Genomic DNA, 20,014 nt, shown 5'->3' with positions numbered 1-20,014 from the left:
ACCAAAACTCATATCCCGATATATCGAGGCTGAATGGAGATATATGATATATATCAGTATTTTTTTACACATTAGGCTAAATTTACAGTTTTAACTCAATGCCACACATATATCAAAAGCACTTTGATTTAAAGAGTGTAATTGAATGAATTAATTGAACCCTTCCACAGAAACATACAGTTGGATATTATATATCAGCATTTAAATGCTTGTCAGCTTGTTGCTGACAAACACATGGGGAAAGATGGGGCAGAGGCTACATACCGAGTGAAGCAAGTTGATATACCGCCCAGCCCTACTTACTGTATGGCACTATATCCATGTTTTACCTCAAGCAATTAGAAGATTAGAACTGAAAACCTCGCCAGATAACAAGGAGTCACCATTGACCCAGTCCTAGTGGCCCTCTCATCGCCATGTGACATCATAGCATTTGTGTGCCGTGTGATGATTCCTTCAGTAAGTGTTTCATCTGCCACTTCTGTGTGGGGCGCTCCCATGTTTTAATCACCTCCTTCAAAGTGCCCTCCACACCGACAGGAAACCAATCATCTTGCTTTGTGTGCGTTCACGAGTGTGTGCATGTGTGTTTACTGACACATCTACCCACGGGTGAGACCACAGTCAATCTTTCACACAGCATAGGATCGGGATGCTTTATTGTTGACACGTCTGGGCATAACTGAAGGAGCGTCCTTGCCTAAAGGGCTTGAAGCCCTTTTTTACACATTGACAGAAACTCCTAATCTCTGTGTTTTTGGAGTTGCACATCCCGGCCAGTTTTTCTGCTGCGTTTGATAATGAACTGGCACAGGAACCGAGAGAAATGTTAGCATTCCACTATTTGACTGGTTTAGCATGTTTATGGATTTGTCTCTTGCGTATTTGTGACACAGTATCACATTTGATTTGCAGACATTGCAGTCTTTTTTTTTTTCCCCTCCAACCAAACCATGTGGATAACAGTTTAAGAAACCACCAAGAATCCAAAAGCATCAAAGATAGCTGTCCTTCCTTCCGGTCTCGCCTTCCTCGCATTTTTTTCCCATAATTTTCTATTGAAGTTTGTCACATTTGGTATGCATTGTGTGAGCATATGTGTGTATACATATATATATATATATATATATATATATATATATATGTATGTGTATACGTGTATTTATTTATGTGTATATATTTGTTTATATGTGTTTCTTTTCTGGGTGAAAACAGCACTGTAGCAAAAAGCTGATGAAATCAGGCAGAAATCTTCACTTCAATGACAAGTACAGAATGAACGCTTCTTAATTAGTCTCGGACTTGATCACAGTAGCAATTAGTCACAAATACATCTTCTCCTGACATTCATGTCAGGTTTGAACTTGTTAGCTGAGCACGGCAACGAAACATTCCCATGCCTTAGATCATGCCCATTTATTAATGAATGCTCATGTTAATTTACCAAATGTCTTTTCAAAATGATTTGCTAATTAGTTAATAGTTAGCTTGACAAGGAGATGTTTGAAGGAGGTTTCGGAGCAAACCGAAGGCTGCGCAACACCGGATTGTGCTTTCCATTTATATATGTGAGGAAACAGGAGGTGGTGGGGGGTAGTAATCTGACCTAATTTTGTATATGTTTTGTGTTTTGCAAAGTACATTCAGTTGCCAGTTCTTTAGCTGCACCTTGCCAAAGCTAATGAGCACAACCGTTATACAATAAAGCCTTTTCTTCCTCAAGGTGATACGGTTCAGTTTTTAGTCCAAACGTTCTGACGCAGCGTGGAGTCATTGTGGTAGTTTTCAAGTATGCGGTTAATGGTGCTGTTGAACTATCCTGCATTATACTGTCGAGGCTCTCTATTATTTTATCCACTCAGTTTGTATAAATGTACAGTTCAGTATAAATACAGTTCAACTGTAAAACTCAGATGTCTTGTTCCATTACTGTTGTTATATAACGCATTTTTTAACAATTACAACAAAAACTGAACATTATAATCTTTTACTTTTTATGCAAGTGTGCTTAATAAGCTAACAGTTCCCTTTAACACAACTTTCAGAAAAAAATAGAGCCCTGTAAGCCCCCATAAATGTGATTGTAAATTATTTACCAGCGAGTAGACGAGCAGCTTTGATGATGTATCATTTTAGAGGTAGCAGATGCAAAAAAAAGCAACCCCAGTGCTCTTTTCTACGTAAATCTGTGCTCCATTATTCGGTTTTATACTTGTAATATTCCAAATTATCCAGCATGGACTCTAATTATGTCACATACTTGCTCAGTTTTTAATAGCACTGACTACAAATCCCTCATAGTAGCTTCCCTTTTTTTGGTTTAACATTGGCCACCTACTTTGTTATTTAGAGACATACAGAGGACCTAGCAAAGCACAACATTCACATGTCTCTTTCTTCATTTTTCTGCAGCTCATGTGTAACCTGTATCTCTTCCTGCCCATCCTCGTTCCATCCCCTCTTTATCGTTTACTCTTTCTTTTGTTCTGTTAGTATTTTTCTGTCTTTCTTCCTCCCCGTCTCCCCTCTCCTCATCCCTGACATCAATGAGAAATTGGATGGTTTTTGATTATTACATGGCTGTCAGGCTTACTGCTATTAATTGAATTGAATCCCAGTCCATCTCCCCTATTTCTCTGTCCCTTTTCCTCCTTATGTCTCTGGCTCTTCTCTTCATCCTGTCTCATTTTTGTTTTCCTTTTTGATTGTCACATACATTTTTTTTCCCCCTCATTCCCTCGGCCCGTCTGTGCCCCTGTTTCTTTTGCTTACGTTTTTCCCTGAGTTTAATTCTCTCCGCATGCTCCCTTCCTCTTGTTCTCTTCTCCTGCCTATTTCCTTGTATTTGTCTCTTTTCTTTTTCCTCCCACCTTACTCTTTCACACCACGTGCCAGCTTTTTTCCTCCTTGTCATTCTATTTCTTTGCTGACTTCGTTTCATTCTCTCTTCCCCCCTTACTTTTTATCTACATTCTCCTCCTCTTTTATTTTTCTCCCGCTTTCTCGTGTATCCCCCCACTCATTCTCCTCTCCTGGCTCTCTCACTCCTTGAGCACTGTGATACTGTTGTCATGGTGACGCCCATCATTTTCTGGCATGAATGGAGGATACTTTATTGATGAGACGGCATGGCAGTGGGAGAGAAAAGAAGAGTGATGGAGAGAAAGACAAAGACACAGAAAGAAAGAAATCACTGGCAGGGAAAATCAGAATGATATGGAAATGATCGTCCCTTCTGCTTACGATACAAAACATTTCCACCCCATCATTTTTTCACTACCAATGAGTTGAAAAGGCTGTTGCAAGACAAAGCAGGCTGAATCTTATTGAGAGGTTTCCGGAGAGGTAAGCCTGCTGAAAAATATCCCTCAAAACACAAAAAAAAATCATCATTCTCAGTGTGTGAAGTCAGAAGGGAGATTCCTCTTGTTAGGAAGCAATGAGCTGGCCTCAGCTGTGCCCCTACTTTCCCATGTTTAATTTTTTGTGCTCTGTAAACATGTCAGCATAATGAAATGTGTTTTTAAATCTGTGAACACGAGCGCTGGTGTTTTCTGAGGTTGAATGGACACCCTTATTAGCTTGTCATGGTTTGGCTTTTGCACACAGTGCAGCCTGACATCAATGTGTAAAGCAGAAGGCGAGCTCATTAGATACGTCTGATGTAGACATCATATTGAGAAGCTTGGCAGGGCAGATGAGGTGCTAGATTTCTATTGAACATTATGTGCATTTGACTGGCATCGTTCGGCTAGTCGAAAAAGTCAGAGCCCAATTTTATTTTTAGACACGTTAATGCTCCAAAATACTCTGCCTTAATGTGGAAATTAACATGCATCTGTATATCTTAGTTGCAGAGTTAAAGCTCACGGCCATGAAGGGATGACAGACATTGCTGGTGCCATTTAGGTCAACACAGAAAAAAGAAGATGCAAATTTGGAGCAGGAAATGAGAGTGTGTGAGGATCCAACTGAGTATGAAGTCGACTTCAGCTAACTTGTGTTTGACCTTCCACCTACAGTTCACCTGCTGTCTGAGACGATCCAGGGAGTGACAGCCACAGCCACTGGGATCCAGTACCAGCAGTCCTGGCTCTGCATTCTGTGAGCACCACTGTGTGTGTGTGTGTGTGTGTGTGTGTGTGTGTTTGAGAACATGCAAGGGTTTAGTTGTAATTATTTTAGATAATTCTTTAGCTGTTTATTGTTTCTGAATTCATCATTTAACCCAAACTACAATTTTTGTAAGAGTGAGCGGGATTTCTAGCTGTAATTCTAAATGCACGCAATGCATTAGATGAGGAAGTAGTCATAAAAAGATTTTTTAAAAATGAGTTTCAGTGAGCTTAATCAGTCTAATGGATTTACGAATGAGGAGCATATGTAATAAAGAGAGTGTTATTATGAGACAGACAGCGTCAATTATTTCAACAAGTGTCCTGAGACCACACATTTAGATTCAAGTCACAAGGCTTTGTCTCTCTGCCAGAGTAATTATGATGAGAGCAAAGAAGGAAGTCAGGTGATGCTTAGAGTGACGAAGTCCACACAGGGAGAGGCTCGACATGGATGAACGGATCACCAAAACATCTGACTCCGATAATGACTGCGGCTTGTTGAATGGCTGTGATGGACGGTGCTGACATGTTTTTTGTTTTTACAGCATCACCACAAACCTTTCCTTTACCTTGATGAGACCTTTTTAACCAAAATCACTACATCTACTCAGTGAAGTACTGATATCCAACCTAGCCATACTAACATCATAAACCTTCAATTTTTCTGTAATGATTTGGAAGGATAAAAACAAATGAAATGTCTTGGTGATCAGGACCTCAGCTCAGAAAACACTTTTATATGGAATAACGGGAATAGACGATGAAAAGATTTAGTGATTTTTTTTTTTTTTTTTTTTTTTTTGTGAGAATGCCTCTGCAGTATATTTGTGTGGGTACGCACACATTTTCATGTTGTGGATTCGTGAGCACGTGTGGGATTGTGTGCAAGTGAATAAAAGCGCAGGCAACCCATTTCAATGCTGTCTAACTGTTGCTGCAGAGAAAGAGGTTAATCTATGGAAATGAAGGGCACTGCTGGAGAGGTGACGCGCTGACATTTGTAAAACCTTCTCCTCTTTCCTCTCCGCTCCAGCTGCAACGTGAAGCATCTCCAGAGACGTCACGTGTGCATCTCCCGCCTGGAGAGGCCGCAAAACTGGGGGGAGAACTGCTGCGAAGTCCGCTATGTCATCCTGATACTCGCCCCGTCCAAAATGGTAACAGCCGACCACAAAGTTTACAGTTTCATGTCTGTTTTTATCTTCTATCTAGTTAACTGCTTTCGTCCTCATTTGTTGCAAACTGGGATGTGAAAACCTCAAAAATCGATTCCAAATGTACAGTGTGTGAGAAACATTGAAGTTCTCCACATGTTTAGTCTTAAATTAGATCCATTGATTTTTTTTTTTTTTTTTTTTTTTTTTCTAATGAAACACAAAAGTACACCACGTGTCGCTCACAATTATGCAGACCCCTCACTTATTACTTGGTTATAGCATCTTTGGCTAGCCTAGAAATCTAGACGCCCCTAGCGGCCGCAAATGGAATTTGCTCCGGGGCTAGTCTAGTCACTTGTTTTGCAAGGTTCCAAATCAAAACTTAATCGAGCCAACCAAATCGTGAGGAGCGGGGTCGGAGGCCGGGCTACCTAGTGACGACAGAGGTACGACGTTTCAGTGTGTAGTTCCAGAGAGAGGTTAAAAAAAACTCTCTTTAGATTTATAGGGAAACAAAGTAAACTTACATCTGAGAGCAATCCCCAGTCAATTGCGAGCATGATGTACCAAAGACAGCGGGCCGATCTTCGTCTCAGAGCTGACAAAACTCTCCGGTAAGGCATTTGAACGGTCAAATTCCGTTAACGGGACGAGAGTAGTCAAAACGACAAACCGGAAGTGCGTTGCTCACTGCGGCTAGCTTTAGCAGCGCCGAATTCGTGGGAACAAAATTGTAAATAGCCGGTATTTTGTCAGATTTTCAACACCTTGGGGATCTAAACGACTACTTTCTCGCCTGAAAATGTTTCAAATGTTGCTAAAGTTTACAGAGTTTAGAGCTTAAGAGAAATCAGCTTTTCAGGCCATAGACTACTGACCACAATGTACATTCCGTCGCGTTGACTACGTAAAACTTCTTCATCGCTCTGATTGGTTGTTGCGCCATCCTATTGCGTGGCGTTGAACTTGACAGACAGCCGTTTATCCCGCCCACACTGCTATCCAGCGTCACTAGACCCCTGTACAGCTTTTTGCTGTACGGGTTTGGCTTGCTAGGCTAATCTTTGGCAGCAATGGCAGCCTCAAGTTTTCTGTTGAAAGATCTTACAAACTTTTTGCGCCATTGTCCCATTTGTCTTGGCAGAATTGTCCAAGCTTAACCAGGCTGGATGGAGAGTATTTGTGCCATTTTCAGATTTCCTCCAGGACTTTCATAGAGCTTTCTTGAAAACCATTGTCATGTTTTTCTTGATGGCAGACTTTGTGTGAAGTGGACACCTTTAGCCCAGCCTCAGATTAAGAGCCAATGGAAAAGAGAATTGCAACAAAGACTGTGAAGGGCGATGTGAATTGGCTTACTCAAGTAGTTAATTCAACAATTTGACAAAACCATCTGAAAACTTGTTTTTGCTTCGTCATTGTGGACAGTTGTGTATGGATTCATAAATAGAAATGATAGAAAACTGTATTGCATCTATTTTGAGAGGTCTGAAAACCATCTCATGCACTAGTCAGCGTAAAACTTATTTTTACTCTTTTACTTTTAAACTTTTTTTTTTTACCTACATCTCTATATTGACTATGCCCTCACTTACAATGCTAAGTGTAAACTAAAAATCGGTGGTGGTGGCCTCTTGATATTTTTGTGCGAGCATTTGTGTCCTGTTAGTATAGGACCTTTGGGATCAAAGTGAGTGGATGACTTCTATTTTCCTGTAGCTGATGGAGTCGGTCATCGGCTCCCATCGGTACGTTGACTCTTTCTACCTCCTATTGAACCATTCAACCTTTCTATCCCCCGATACCCCATCTTAAGCCTTCAGCTCAACAACACACCTGCGCACCTGCATGCACAGACCCATCACTATCTGGTGTCCAGATGGCTCTGATCGTTGCCCTGCTCCAAATGGAAAACCCCATCCTCAGTCCCCTTTCACTGAAAAACGGGCACTTCTTCATGTCGGCTACACTTTTAGTGTTTTATTCCCCAAGCACACCAATTTCACCGGTGGTGTGGTGCTAGGGGGTGTAGACACCCTGGCAGTCAGGGATGCCTTTGTTTGACTGGTCTCTCTCTCATTTTCTCCCACGAACCCTCATTTATTTTTGTTCTTTCCTTTAGTTCCTGCAGCCCTATTTTTGCTACTGTTGCAGGCAGCAATCGAAACCACTAATGGCATTTTCAGAGACATTAATCTGAGCCCGAAGTAAACAAAAAGCATTATTATGTCTCAATTATTCTGGATGGTGACTGCTTCTGCAAGAGAAACTCTTTGAAGGGGCATGATGATCATGATAAAAGGAATTCCTTTGGTTGGCAGATGTATGTAATCCAGCATGTGACTCGGTGGATGGTTTCCCTCCCAGACCATTTAGCGAGCTTTACAGCAATTGTGGCTTTTTTTTTTCTTCTTCTTTTCTGTACCCAGAGTGAGTGTGAATAACAGACATTTTTGCCAGTGTAAGTTGCTGCCTTAGTGCTTGTTTGAATGACAGTCATACTTAGTCTCTACATCCACATTTTCCCAGTTAACCTCATGAAACTTCATGAAATTTCCCTCATCTTTCACTCATTTCACAATTTATTTTCAGTTCACCCTCTGAGCATGAGGGTAGCTTCACTTATTCAAGATTCACTGGAGTTTTGATTGGATTGTAATGAAATACTGGGGTCAAAGGGAAAAAAAGATAATAACAACCTCTGCAGCGTGACTTGCTTAGTGAATTAGTGAATATGATATATATGAGTATAAGACTGAGTACAATACACTGTGGCTCACAGCACATAGTGGTATCCAACATTGGACACCCCTTGTCAAAATTCTCTTTAGCCATTTTAGCACATAAAGATTGCAAAGTTTCTGTTCACACACGCACTTCACAGAGGGAGATTCTGTGCTGGAGAAGCCCTCTCGCTGCCAGAAAGGGGGACAGAGTTCAGGGTTGCATCTGTCTAGAGTGCGCTGGAAATTATCCAAAAAGTATGCAGTGGAAATCCCTGTTTTTTTTATTTGAAGCACGTCCAGAAAGACTTTTTCAAAACCCCAGACTTAACCATGCGAGGGAGGGAGGAAACATGCAAGTCAGATGAAGAGCGTAAGGCTGCATCTTTTGCCAGCTCGCACACTTAGACTGAACCTTTGGAAGCACTGGAAGCAAATGCGGCGGACATTTGCACTCTCACATCCCACCCCTCCGGGAAATCTTTGGAAAATTTCAGGGCTGCAGTGCATCTCCAAAAGCATCTTAAGTGGGAATATTGAATTGATTAAGATCTCCAAAATACATAAAGTTAAAGCAGACAAACTAACAAAACATTCAGTGAAACATTTTAGGCAAGATTAGTGCATTGTCTTGCTTGCACACACGAACAACATTCAAAACGTACATGAGAGCAGAGATGGTAAAAGAGAAAGAAAGATGTGACAGGAGGCAGAAGGCAAATATGAATACCTAGTATTCTGAAGTTCTGCGTTTAATATTATGAGAAATATTTCTAGAATATATGAGATTCTCATGGTGTATAGCTTGTTGACATACATCATGAGAAGAGGTCAGTTGATGTAGCTTTTAGAGCTTTATAAATACCCTGAGGCCATTGCCTGATCTAAGCAGCTGTCCAGCTCTTTCACGCATTGTGGTCATCACTGTGGACAGTCCATGCATATTAGGGGTGTGCAAAATAATCGTCATGACGATGCATCGCGATTATAATTTTCGCAATCTACTGCATCGATTCTGGACGCCAAGTATAGATTTAAAAAAAAAAAAAAATAATAATTTTTTTTTTTATGCCTTTAAAGCTGCAGTCTGCAAGATTTGTTGTTGTCATACGTAAAGTCCTACTTTTTGGCATTTTAAGAGTTTACATGATCTATCAGAACGCTTGAAGTTGAAAACGGTGACCTCCGTAGTCGCAAAATGCAAGAAATGCTTATTTTTTAACCGAAAAATAAAAAGTTATTCAACTTCCTGTCCCGCCCCTTCAAAACACATGAGAAATGCGCTTACACGACTCCTCATTCATCAACTCACCTGTCATTTGCGATCATGGAAGACACAGTAAGTAGACTAGCCTGTAATGAAGTTCAATAGTCCAGATAAATAAGCGTGGGGACGAGCCTACCTTGTATCGTGCGTGCACAATCGGTGATTGACAGGCAGCAGAGCCCAGCTCATAACCTGATTGGTTACCTTTTACCGGTCCGGTCTGCAATTTTGTAAACAAACCTGCTGGCTTTGGAGGGACCTAGCGGGACATATAGGGGACCTAGAGAACTCATTTTTTTTTGTATTGGGGTATTTAATGTACTACTTTCAGAATCCCCAGACAGTTCCAGGCATTATGCTTGAAAAAGAGTTGCAGACTGCAGCTTTAATGATAGGACACATGCAATTGTTGCATTTCGCTGCAAGGGATGTTTGCAATATATGTATATATTTTTTATAGTTGTATAAAGCCTATGGACTTTTTTTGTCTGTACTGATCATCCCTATTTTATTATTTTAAGTTTTATAAATCCTATGCACTTTTTGTGATGAGTGTGTCCAGTAATAGTAATATTTGTGTCCAGTAATATTTGTTTTAATGGCAATACCTCCAAAAGTTGTTTCAATAAATACAGTTATGAATTGATTTGCTTTGAGTTATGTATCAATTGAAGACACTATCCAGATCATACACAGCCAGTCAGCCACTGGTAATTGGCTGTATTTTTTTTTTAAGTATGTTCAGTGAAAATATCGCAATGCATCGCAATAATTCAAGTATCGTGATGCATCGTGATAGAATCGCATCGTGGCATGTGAATCGTGATTCGAATCGAATCGTGACTTCTTTGCCAATACCCACCCCTAATGCATATGCATTGATACTGAAGTACACGGTATAGTTGACTCTTCAGTGGACATTAGTGAATCATCCCATACATTATCACCTACTGATCCATCAGTGTAAGTGCACTACAGATTTCTTTCAACCTAGATGGCCGATGTGATGCCAGATATGCCACACAGCTCAGGAATATCATAGAAATCAATTTATTATAAAATGTCCTTGTTTAACTTTACAAATAATACTTTTATTCTGGGCAGAAATAATTATTAATGTTCTGTTCATTCAACTGGACATGATGTGTTGCTGGTTATATTTATACAACAATTCAAGTTATCCGTTTTGCTTTTTTTTTTTTAGTAAAAATACTTTGTGCCCTTTAGATCTATTGAATGTTACTAGATATACCTTGTAGAACGCTAGCACGTCAGTTAGCGTCTCTCCATTTTTCCCAGAAGTCAAGTGCACAGGGAGTCAAGTGATGAGCTGTGATGATGAATGGCACCCAGAAAAAGAAGGTTTAGAAGAGAGTAGCAGCTTTAGTTGGTCATGTATTTTGAAAATGTTAACTGGTTCAAATTCAAGTTTAACGTAGGACGTTTGGGTGGTGGGAGGAGTCAAGAACAAGAAAATAAATGTGAGAGGTGACAGGAGTGAGCATTGGAAAGGGTAACTATTAAAAATGCAGTACTGGGTGCTATAATTCCCAAATAGTAATGCCTTGGGATGTGTTTTTTTCCCTACAATTCAGTTTATTAGTCAAGATTGAGTCATTAACCCAAAGATAACATCTCTCGTGTCAAGGCTGAAACCATTTCAGCAAAAAATAGCATGATAGTAAGTTGTCCAGGTTAGCATGCTGGTGGAAGGCATGCCAGGTCAAAGTCACCAGACACACCATTTTAACATTTTTTTGCATATAGCTAAATGTAACAGACAGCAATAACCACAGCGCTGAAGACGATGGCAAAATCTTACTGTTGACATTCCGATATCAAAAAGCTTAACATCTGGCGAGGTTTTTCCATCAACCTTGACTGCCATTGAGCACCAAAAATCACAGATGCCAACACAGAGTCCTCCATTCATCCTCGGAGTCCCGTGTTGGCAGCAGGGAACACGTTACACCCGTTGAGTTGTGATGAAGGCAGGACTCTGCACAGATGTGTGCACAGATGATGTCTGAGTCTCAACTCATCCACCCTTTATCCACCAGAGGAACATCTGCCAGAAGGTGGCTCGATAGAACAAAAGCTCCCGGTACAACCTGACTTTGCTGAACTGGCATCCCGGCTTCTCTGTTTTCTGGGACCATATCTGTACGTGAGGTGGTGTTTGGCCGACCTGGCTGGCTAACTGCAGCAGATGTAGTGATGGTTTGATTTTGATTCCATCCATGCACAACCTTTCCAACACTGATGAGAGTATATCTGCTTTTAAATGAGTACAAGTGGTGCTTTCTCCAGTCAAAAAGCTGAAAAACAAGCTCAATAAACCAGAAATGTAGCAAAAGCAGGTGAGAAGCCAGCTGCTGCATCTGCACACAAGAAAAGCTTAAACCAAAAACAAGGCTTAATCCAAAGAAATATGTGATTTTGAACATTGTGCTGTTTGGAAATAAGATTGTCATTTCCTTGCTTAAGTATTTACATTACCAGTAACTTTCGGGTGTCGATGGGTGCTGTGTAGTCCAAGGAAAGGCACCGTTTGTTAGCAAGTTGGTTTGTCCAACACTTTGGTTGAGACTGAAGTAATTAGCTACATTACTAATTGTCAAATATTAGCACGAAGCTGAATGCCAGCACATGGTGATATTTAGCATTTGCTTCATTTCGTGGAGTTTCACAGAGCTGCTTGACATGTTTAGAACTCTTCTGCTAAACACCTCCATTGCACCGTGTCTTTGTTGTAAATCCGCTGTGTGTGCTGTAATACACAGTCTGCAGCTGTTGTCTGTGTGACTCAAGCTACAAACTGTTCAGAGAATGTTGGGGATGTGCATTTGATCCTTGGGAGTGACGCTTCTGGTATCTTATTCCTTTAAGACTTCCTCTTAAACCTGACTGAATGTATTGTATCACGTTCCTTTATAGAGGAAGAGCCTCCAGATTCATCAGGATCATTTCTCTCAGCTCTTTCAGCTCCGGTTTAAATTCGGCTACTACTGCCGGAAAGCTTAAAGGCTTTAGTTTTAATGTTTACTGCAGCTGCTGCTGCGCACCGAGCCTGACTATGTTGGTATCATCACCACCTGGCTGACAAGGCTTCCCTGGCACTGTGCTGCCTCAGAGTCTACCAGGACAACATTCTCATCACTGTGCTGCACTTTGTGCCTTGTGGCCAATGTGGGATTTATTGACTCACCCAATACACAAAAACTGTTTCCAAACCTAACAAGAAGAAATAACTTATTGTAGCACAAAACCTTTTTTTTCTATAACTTTGGGAAGCTGTTTATACAATAATTGTCCAGTAGACAGTGTATGCAGGATATTCCAATAATTCCTAATAAATACAGTTATCTTAATTTATTGATTGACCCTTTAATGTCAGCACTGAGGAAAAAGCAATAGAAAGCTGTTTCTCTGCGTTTTTTCATTTCTTTGAGGCAACATTAAAAAGGATCCTTTTTTTTTTTGTCATTTGTTACCATTTGAAAAAGTTATGGCATAACATAATTTAACTTCCATGGCCTGGAAGTGGTCTAAAAGCATTTTAGCATATTAAACGAGGCGTGACTCTTTTAATATTCGAAGGTTCAAACACGTCTGTTTCTTCCATAGAAAAGCACCAAGACAGCGATGGAGCTGGGCCGGACGTTTGCCACCCTGTTTTCTGACATCTCCTTCAGACAGAAGCTGCTGGAGACCAAGACACAGGAGGAGTTTAAGGAGGCTTTGGTGTTCCAGAGGCATCAGCTTACAGCAACCAATCAGCAGCCCACGGCTCTGGGAAAGGAGGAGACCGACCCTCGAAGTCACAAACCTCTCAAGGTGGGAGAGAGATTTTATTTGCATGTGTGCTCACTCAGAAAATGAAGTCAGATTTTCCCTTCCGATTGTTCTCTGGCATCAACAACTTCTATCAGTCGTTTACTGCAGCAGCAAAACGAGACTTCAAGACTTGCAATAAGGAAGAATTTTGGAATCCAGTTCTTAAATGTTTCATGGGCATTTTTATTGAACAGCCTTCTTCTGTTGCCCTGTGGGTGTGTTGTAGGAGGACCAAAGCGCAGCACAAAGCTGCCCGGAGGTAGACTTGAAAAAACGTTATTGCAAAAAAATTTGAAAATACTTCAGGCACTGTCACTGCACGGAAAACAGCTGAGAGAGCTTATGATGGGCAGAAGGCAGGTGTGGTGATTAATAAACTAGGGTCTGGGGAAGAAGTGAACAAACAAGGGAACAAACTGACAACGTGAAACAAGAGACAGTGAAACAGAAAGATTAACTTAACGAAGCCTGGCATGGAAAATCTGGCAAACAGAACACCAAAAACAACATGATATCCTCAACTCATGCCACAGAACCTCAGGGGAGCTCTTTGATTTAATCATTTCAAAACACAAAGTTTCCTTTATTTGAACTCTTCTTTTGTTGATTGACTTGTGTGCTTTCAGGCAACTGCACACATTTACTGCAAGCTACACTGTGCCACAAGCATTTGATGATCTTGGCTACGGCATCGTGTGTAATGTGTCCAGACTGTGGGATGATATCTGCCCAATCGCATTAAGCTGCGACTATAAACAGCAACACAGATTCTTCAGTTTTAGTTTTACGAGCCGGAGGACTGCAAAATGACTGGCTTATTTCCGGCTGCGTATTAATGTGCTCACAGGTGTGCTAGTTACTTCTCTGTTTCCTTCTATGCTGTGTCTTTATGTGCGGGGTCACGTATGAGCCAGAGAACACGTCACACAGACAACACTTCTGCGGCCAGATATGCTTTTTTTAGTCCCATCTCTCATTTTGCTTCAGTCTACACTGTTCAGCTTTGTTTAGGTGTTCACACGAAGGTGCCAGTGTTGAGTTGACCAACACACCCCTCCAACCTACACTTCTGTTGGTTGAAGTAGGATGAGCCATCAGACACACTGCGAGATGAGAATCTTAAATTTCTGAAACTGTCACAAGCCGTCTTTGATCGCAAGACCACGACACCGCCTGCCTTCGAAGCACTCTCACAGAACGGCACAAGACCACTGTTTAAGAGCCAATGAAATCACCTCGATTGTGTTGATCGTCTTTCCTCCGAAATGGTGGGAAATAGGGCCATGCAGCCCGAGCATGAGATCGTTAGTCTTATTTCCATTCACTGGCAGAGCTTCATAAGCAACCTATAGAAAAGCTGCAGCGAGCAAATTTGAATCAAACAATTTTCCATTAACTGCTTTGAAGCAAAATTGAAGTTTTGTGCATATTGGTAAGATTTCCAAGGTCCAATTACAGTTTTGTGATCAAGGCAGATCTTGCACAATATTTTTTCCAGCAGCGAGCCTTTCCCTCTTTTTGTAGGGTGGCCCATTTCCACACATTTTGAAGTGGCACGTTTTCACATCACAACCTGATAAGTTGAGAAAATTGTCCAGGACTGGTGGCAGTTTTTTCTCGCTGTAAGAGTTGAGGTATTTTCCGTGTCCCTTTCATCCTCACATCCCTCATCAATTTTTCAGATGTGTTTTTTTTTTTTTCTTATTATTGCTTTGCAGGGCTCTATTAAGAACTGAGACTATGCACATAAAATATATTATTCAACTATTCCATTTCTGTCTGTCCTTCCTTAAACCCACCCTTAAATCCCCCTCCCTCTCTTCCACCACCGCTCCTCCTCTCCTCCTCTCCTCCTCTCTCCTTCTTGCTCGACTGGCTTCACTCTTCCATCTTTTTCTCCCCCTAATCAATCAGCATCAACTTCTGCCAGGCCTCCTCAGTGGGTAAATGACCTTACATCTCTCACAGTCCTGTCAGAATCCTCCCACCCCTTAGCTACACATGCGTGCACACGTACACACACACACACACACACATTATAAAGAGCACACCTCCAAAGCAGCTTTACTCTGTGCCACGGACCACCATCACCTCCTAATGTTGCCTTGACAGGACATGGCTTCGAGACATTTCCGCCCGTGTGTTTTTTTTCTTATAGCTGAGGATTTTGTTAGGTGTTTTTCCCAGGGCTTGAAAGGCTCAGTGCCACTCAGTGAAGGAGACTGGCACGAATATTTAGAGAAAGACAATTCCAGAAAATGAGGGGGGAGGATTTTAAAGGGGGTTAGTTAGAGCAGGTTAAATCACCGGCAGTGCAGAAAAAATGCAGGAAAAGAGTTTTCTTTCCGCTTCATCCAATACTGATATCAGACCACGCACAAAAAACAATTCCCCCTCCTGTACGTAAAGAAAAAAATGGTTGCTGTGTGTATGTGTGTGTGTTTTCATGTTTTTCCTTTCCATTGCCTCACTCCATTGACCCTTCAGAATGAATGGTAAACAGGTGGACAGTAATTCCTCTATGAGACTTTTGTTTATCAAACCTGAGCCAAAAAGCTGGTGATCAGGCCTCACAAACACACACACACACACACACACACACACGCACACACACACACATGCACACACACAACGCTCCCTTGTAATAATAAATGATTCCATGATGTATAGGGATTTAATGGTTGAACACTTTCTGTTGAACAAGCGTGTGTGGCCTCATAAAATTAGCCAGAGTGAAGAAAGGCTGATGCTGTCGTTTGCTTTTCATGTTGTTTATATTGACCTAAATTGCTTTGTTCTGCAAAAAGACTTTTTTAACATGACAGATGAGTCTGGAATGATTTTCCCAGATTTTCCTACATGCACATCGCCCCGTAACATTTAACTGTGTAAAGCTATATTCTACAAAGAAAGTTAGACACAGGGTAATTGGACGATTTAATAAACTTAATCAGGATTCACATTTACTCTCCGCCTGGTCTAACCTGAGAGCTCATTTTGTTAAGAAGCACTTTATGTCTCCCTTTGAATCCCATAGTTATTTTCTGTTGCTGCTCCGCTTACTTTGTTTTGGCTTGCACAACTTTTGAGGGCTACCTCATTAACGCTGATGATTCAAGGGATCTTTCAGAGAGCCCCATGTGGAATCACCACTGCCTTAGCTGAGTCATCAATAGGGCGTTTTATCTAACCGTGTCACTGTCCACAGCAGAGCACAGAATATACGAGCATTCGGAGTTGGATGCAGCCTCGGGCTTTTCATGCTTATGCATTTGGCCAAAGATAAAGACAGACTGAATAAGCAAAATGCCAAAGAGCCAAATAGAAACTTTAGTAAAACAGCCTTCATCGATACAGACATCATTAATTTATGTAGGTTTATTTGGAAGGCATCAATTTAGATCCCCACACGGTTAATAATCCCACCTAAACATTTAATAATGATCTCTCCCACTCCACACACAGCTCCTTACCTCACTACTCCTCCACTCTGTATGGCGGTAAGACCAGAACTGTCGACCTCAATCTGCATCTCACAAAGATTAGAGGATTGGATGTCCTTAACTTTCTGTTTCTTGGCCCCGAGCAGGTTTCTGTGCAGCAGTCCCACCACGAAAGCTTGATTCACACGGTTAATTAAGTCTTAGAGCTGATGTTTGAATATGTCAGCCACTTGAAGTGTGTTGGCTCTAATCAGAGGTGCTCTTAATTGGTCATTTCTGAGGCTGGTAACTCTAATAAACCTCTGTGTTTCAGCAGAGGGAACTTTCTCTCCTGGGGCAGTCCTCGTGAGAGATACTTTTATCACAGTGTTTGATATTTTTATTTTACTGCACTTAAAAAAAAAAAGAGTAAACTTTCTGAATTCTTAATATTTTAACTGACCCTGATGACTACCTCACCATCTCTCTCAACAGGTGTAAGTCGTTCATGGAGCTGGTCAGGATGTTGCTGACAGAGTGCAAAGCTAAACCTAAAGGTTACTTTAAAGTGCAACTTGCAGGTTAACAACCCTATTGACTTTAAGTTCAACGTGTACCAAGAACTAGGTGTAAAAATATGTTTGTGTACGTCCTACAATAACAGCTTTTTTCAGCAGTGACATAGCATAAGCAAGAGCAGCAAAGCAAGAATGAGTACATGAACTATGTATCCACAAATGATATCCAAAAGCCTTAGAATAATGAGCCCGATAGGCATCGAAGTGATTAAGATAGAACAAGGATGATGAGAAATACCATCCATCAGAGAGAAATGATCTTTTGGTGTGAGGAGAACTGAGTTAGCGACATTTAGCCAGTGCCATCGCATATCAGAGTATAACAAAAATGGAGGTGGAGTAACTGGAGTATTAGACGGGGGGCAAAACAGAACTCGATGCGCCAGGATCAGCTGTGGGTTATTAGCCTTATTACACACTGTATAAATGAGAGAAGTTAACATTTTACAGTGCTTGCCACAGATGTCGGGGTGGAAGATGGAAGGTAAATCAAGAGAGAAGTGAAAGACAAATTATTAAATAAGAAAATAGGAGTCACAGTTGCCATCTTTTGAATTGTATTTCATTGCCCATCTTTGTTGGTCCCATGGCTTCGTACGCCGGTGTCCTGGCAACGTGGTGCCGATGGAGACACATTCTGCTTCTACACACCATCTGTAACTCCATGAAATGTCTGGGTATATAATACTCCCATCTAAAGTGAGCACCCCGGGCGGTTTCAGTTTTTGTTTACTCTGGAAGCGTTTATAGTCTATGATGTCTTCATCTTGGTTCCACAGTGTAAAAAAATTGTAAAAATAAAGAAAAACTTACCTTTACATTAGTTTGGGCTTTTGCCTCTGTGTGGGCTCGTAGAGAGTCTAACCTTTTCCCTTTCTCACCACAGTGTAAAGATTTCTTCAAAGCTGGCCGGGGGATTTATGAGGACTTATGCCGCAGACTGCCCTTCTACCCCTCTGACTTCACAGATGGTAGGCTGGACATGGACTTGTGGAGAAAGTGAATCATCTCCCTTATTATGTCTCACTGGGGTGCCGCTGGCAGCTTCTCATTTATCTTTCACCCTGTGCCTCACATGCATCTGCGCTGCGTCCAGGGTCCCGTATCTTGCTAAAATGACTTAAATGTCTCACTGCTCCCATATGTTTCCTTATGTGCACTATTATTGTAATTTCCCATGTCATCAACCACAACCATTGCGCTATACATTGCCATTTTAGCCGCGGCAGTAGGCCTGTCGTTTTATTGAGTCATCAAATCATGCTCCCTCTTCATATGTGTGAAAGGTTTTCTGTGTCCAGTCAAATAAATGAGCACATTAACTTGACCTTTAGTGGGGTTTTTTTTTTTTGTTTGTTTTTCCTGCAAGAGAAAAATGCTCAATATTTTTAGTTGCCGTTTATGGCAGACATGTTAATGGATTCAGTGGGACTGTTCGATTGTGCTGACCAAAGACAAAAGAGCAGAGTCGCAAACAGCAAGGAGGAGAGTTTCAAGCTGAATTGTTCTCCTCTGCCTCTCTTTTAGCCTTTTCTCTCTTCATAATCCCCACATGCATTCGCTGAGCTGTAACAAAATCAAGATATTTCTGACATGTGAGCTTCATCAGATAACGATCATCTTATGAAGGTCACAGGATGAAAATCATTGTGATCACATTAGAGTCCAATTAAAGTGTTTTATTCCAAAATGAGTTATCCATCATTTGTGTAACTGCTCTTACAGAATGATGGATTATACAGAAACAAAACAAATGACTCATATTTTTAAAGGGCCAGTCCGTAGTCTAAGCCACACAAGAATCATTTCACCCTGTGCACTGGATGCTCCCTGGTTACTGAACGATGAATTCTGCTAATGCTTTTGTCATTTTCAAATTAAAGCGCTGAACCTCCTCCGCTTCATTATTAGCTGCATATGACTCATGTGTTTGTGTTTGTCTCCCCTCAGGTGTCGTTGGCAGTAATAAAACCCTGCTGAAGTACATGACCACAGCTATCTTCCTCTACATTGCCATCCTCCTCCCTGCAATCGCTTTCGGCTCCCTCAATGATGAGAGCACCCGTGGCGAGATTGGTATGAGCGTGCACGTAAATGTAGACACATGAACACTTTTCTCCAAACTTGGGTTGAGGAGGTAAACTTTTTCCCCTTTTCTTTTTTTTTTGTTCTAGTGTGAGCAGTTCGGTATACAGCAACGATTTAAAACGGCTGACTTAAAGAATCATTATTGACACAGAAATCCCTTGTTTATTGCACAGTCCATAACCAGCTTAGCTCATATCAAATTATAAGTGCTGTAATGTTTTTTTTCCCTCAGTGTTGCTCTTAATTGATGACGAGCATATTGATTGCTGATTGAATTACTAATATGTCAGCCCTTTCTAACAAATTCAAGGATCTTATTGACATTATGATGCCTTTATGATGTTTGACAATATAGATATCCTTTTTTTTTTCTTTTTTTTTGACAACACATTGAGTAATTTTGCAACAAGCTGGCATATACACCTTTCAAACTGCTTATAAATATACTGTGAAATCCAGTTCCAATTTCCAGTTGTGGCTTGAATCCCAAAGCAACTTTCAGAAATATATATGACTATTTAACTATTTTCTTCCCTCGTTGGTTCATAGTATGAGCACACACTGAAAGGCCAAAACAACTAGCTAAAAGATGCCCAAGTTTCACAGTTCTTAGGTATTCACCACTATTTGTGTGTGTGCTGTTTTAAATTGATAATTCCATTTTCTACATTGTCAATGCTGCCACCCAAAAATCTATCACTTGCCTCTTCACTTTGATAATTTTTTCTCTTGGCTCTCAATACAATACATTGCGTTGTTGGAAAAAACACTATTTTCATGCCCAAACCCGAACTCTCCAGTATGTGTGCACTGAGAAAGGACTT

The 20,014-nt window shown here is 41.0% G+C and overlaps 1 protein-coding gene across 3 annotated transcripts in view; it reads left to right on the top strand.

Annotated features, from left to right (window-relative positions):
- The window catches only part of slc4a11 (solute carrier family 4 member 11), a 90,990-nt gene that overhangs the window by 54,329 nt on the left and 16,647 nt on the right, over window positions 1-20,014 (top strand). For all 3 annotated transcript variants that reach the window (XM_075447505.1, XM_075447504.1, XM_075447502.1), the window contains 5 exons: window positions 4,023-4,104; window positions 5,152-5,275; window positions 12,893-13,102; window positions 17,989-18,073; window positions 19,053-19,178. In XM_075447505.1, coding sequence (XP_075303620.1) covers window positions 4,023-4,104; window positions 5,152-5,275; window positions 12,893-13,102; window positions 17,989-18,073; window positions 19,053-19,178 — 627 coding nt within the window. The remainder of the gene's footprint in view (window positions 1-4,022; window positions 4,105-5,151; window positions 5,276-12,892; window positions 13,103-17,988; window positions 18,074-19,052; window positions 19,179-20,014) is intronic.

This window comes from Odontesthes bonariensis, chromosome 17 (genome assembly GCF_027942865.1).
Source record: "Odontesthes bonariensis isolate fOdoBon6 chromosome 17, fOdoBon6.hap1, whole genome shotgun sequence".
Classification (NCBI taxonomy): domain Eukaryota; kingdom Metazoa; phylum Chordata; class Actinopteri; order Atheriniformes; family Atherinopsidae; genus Odontesthes; species Odontesthes bonariensis.
Note: the sequence above shows the minus strand (reverse complement) of the source record. Positions and strands in the feature narration are given on the sequence as shown.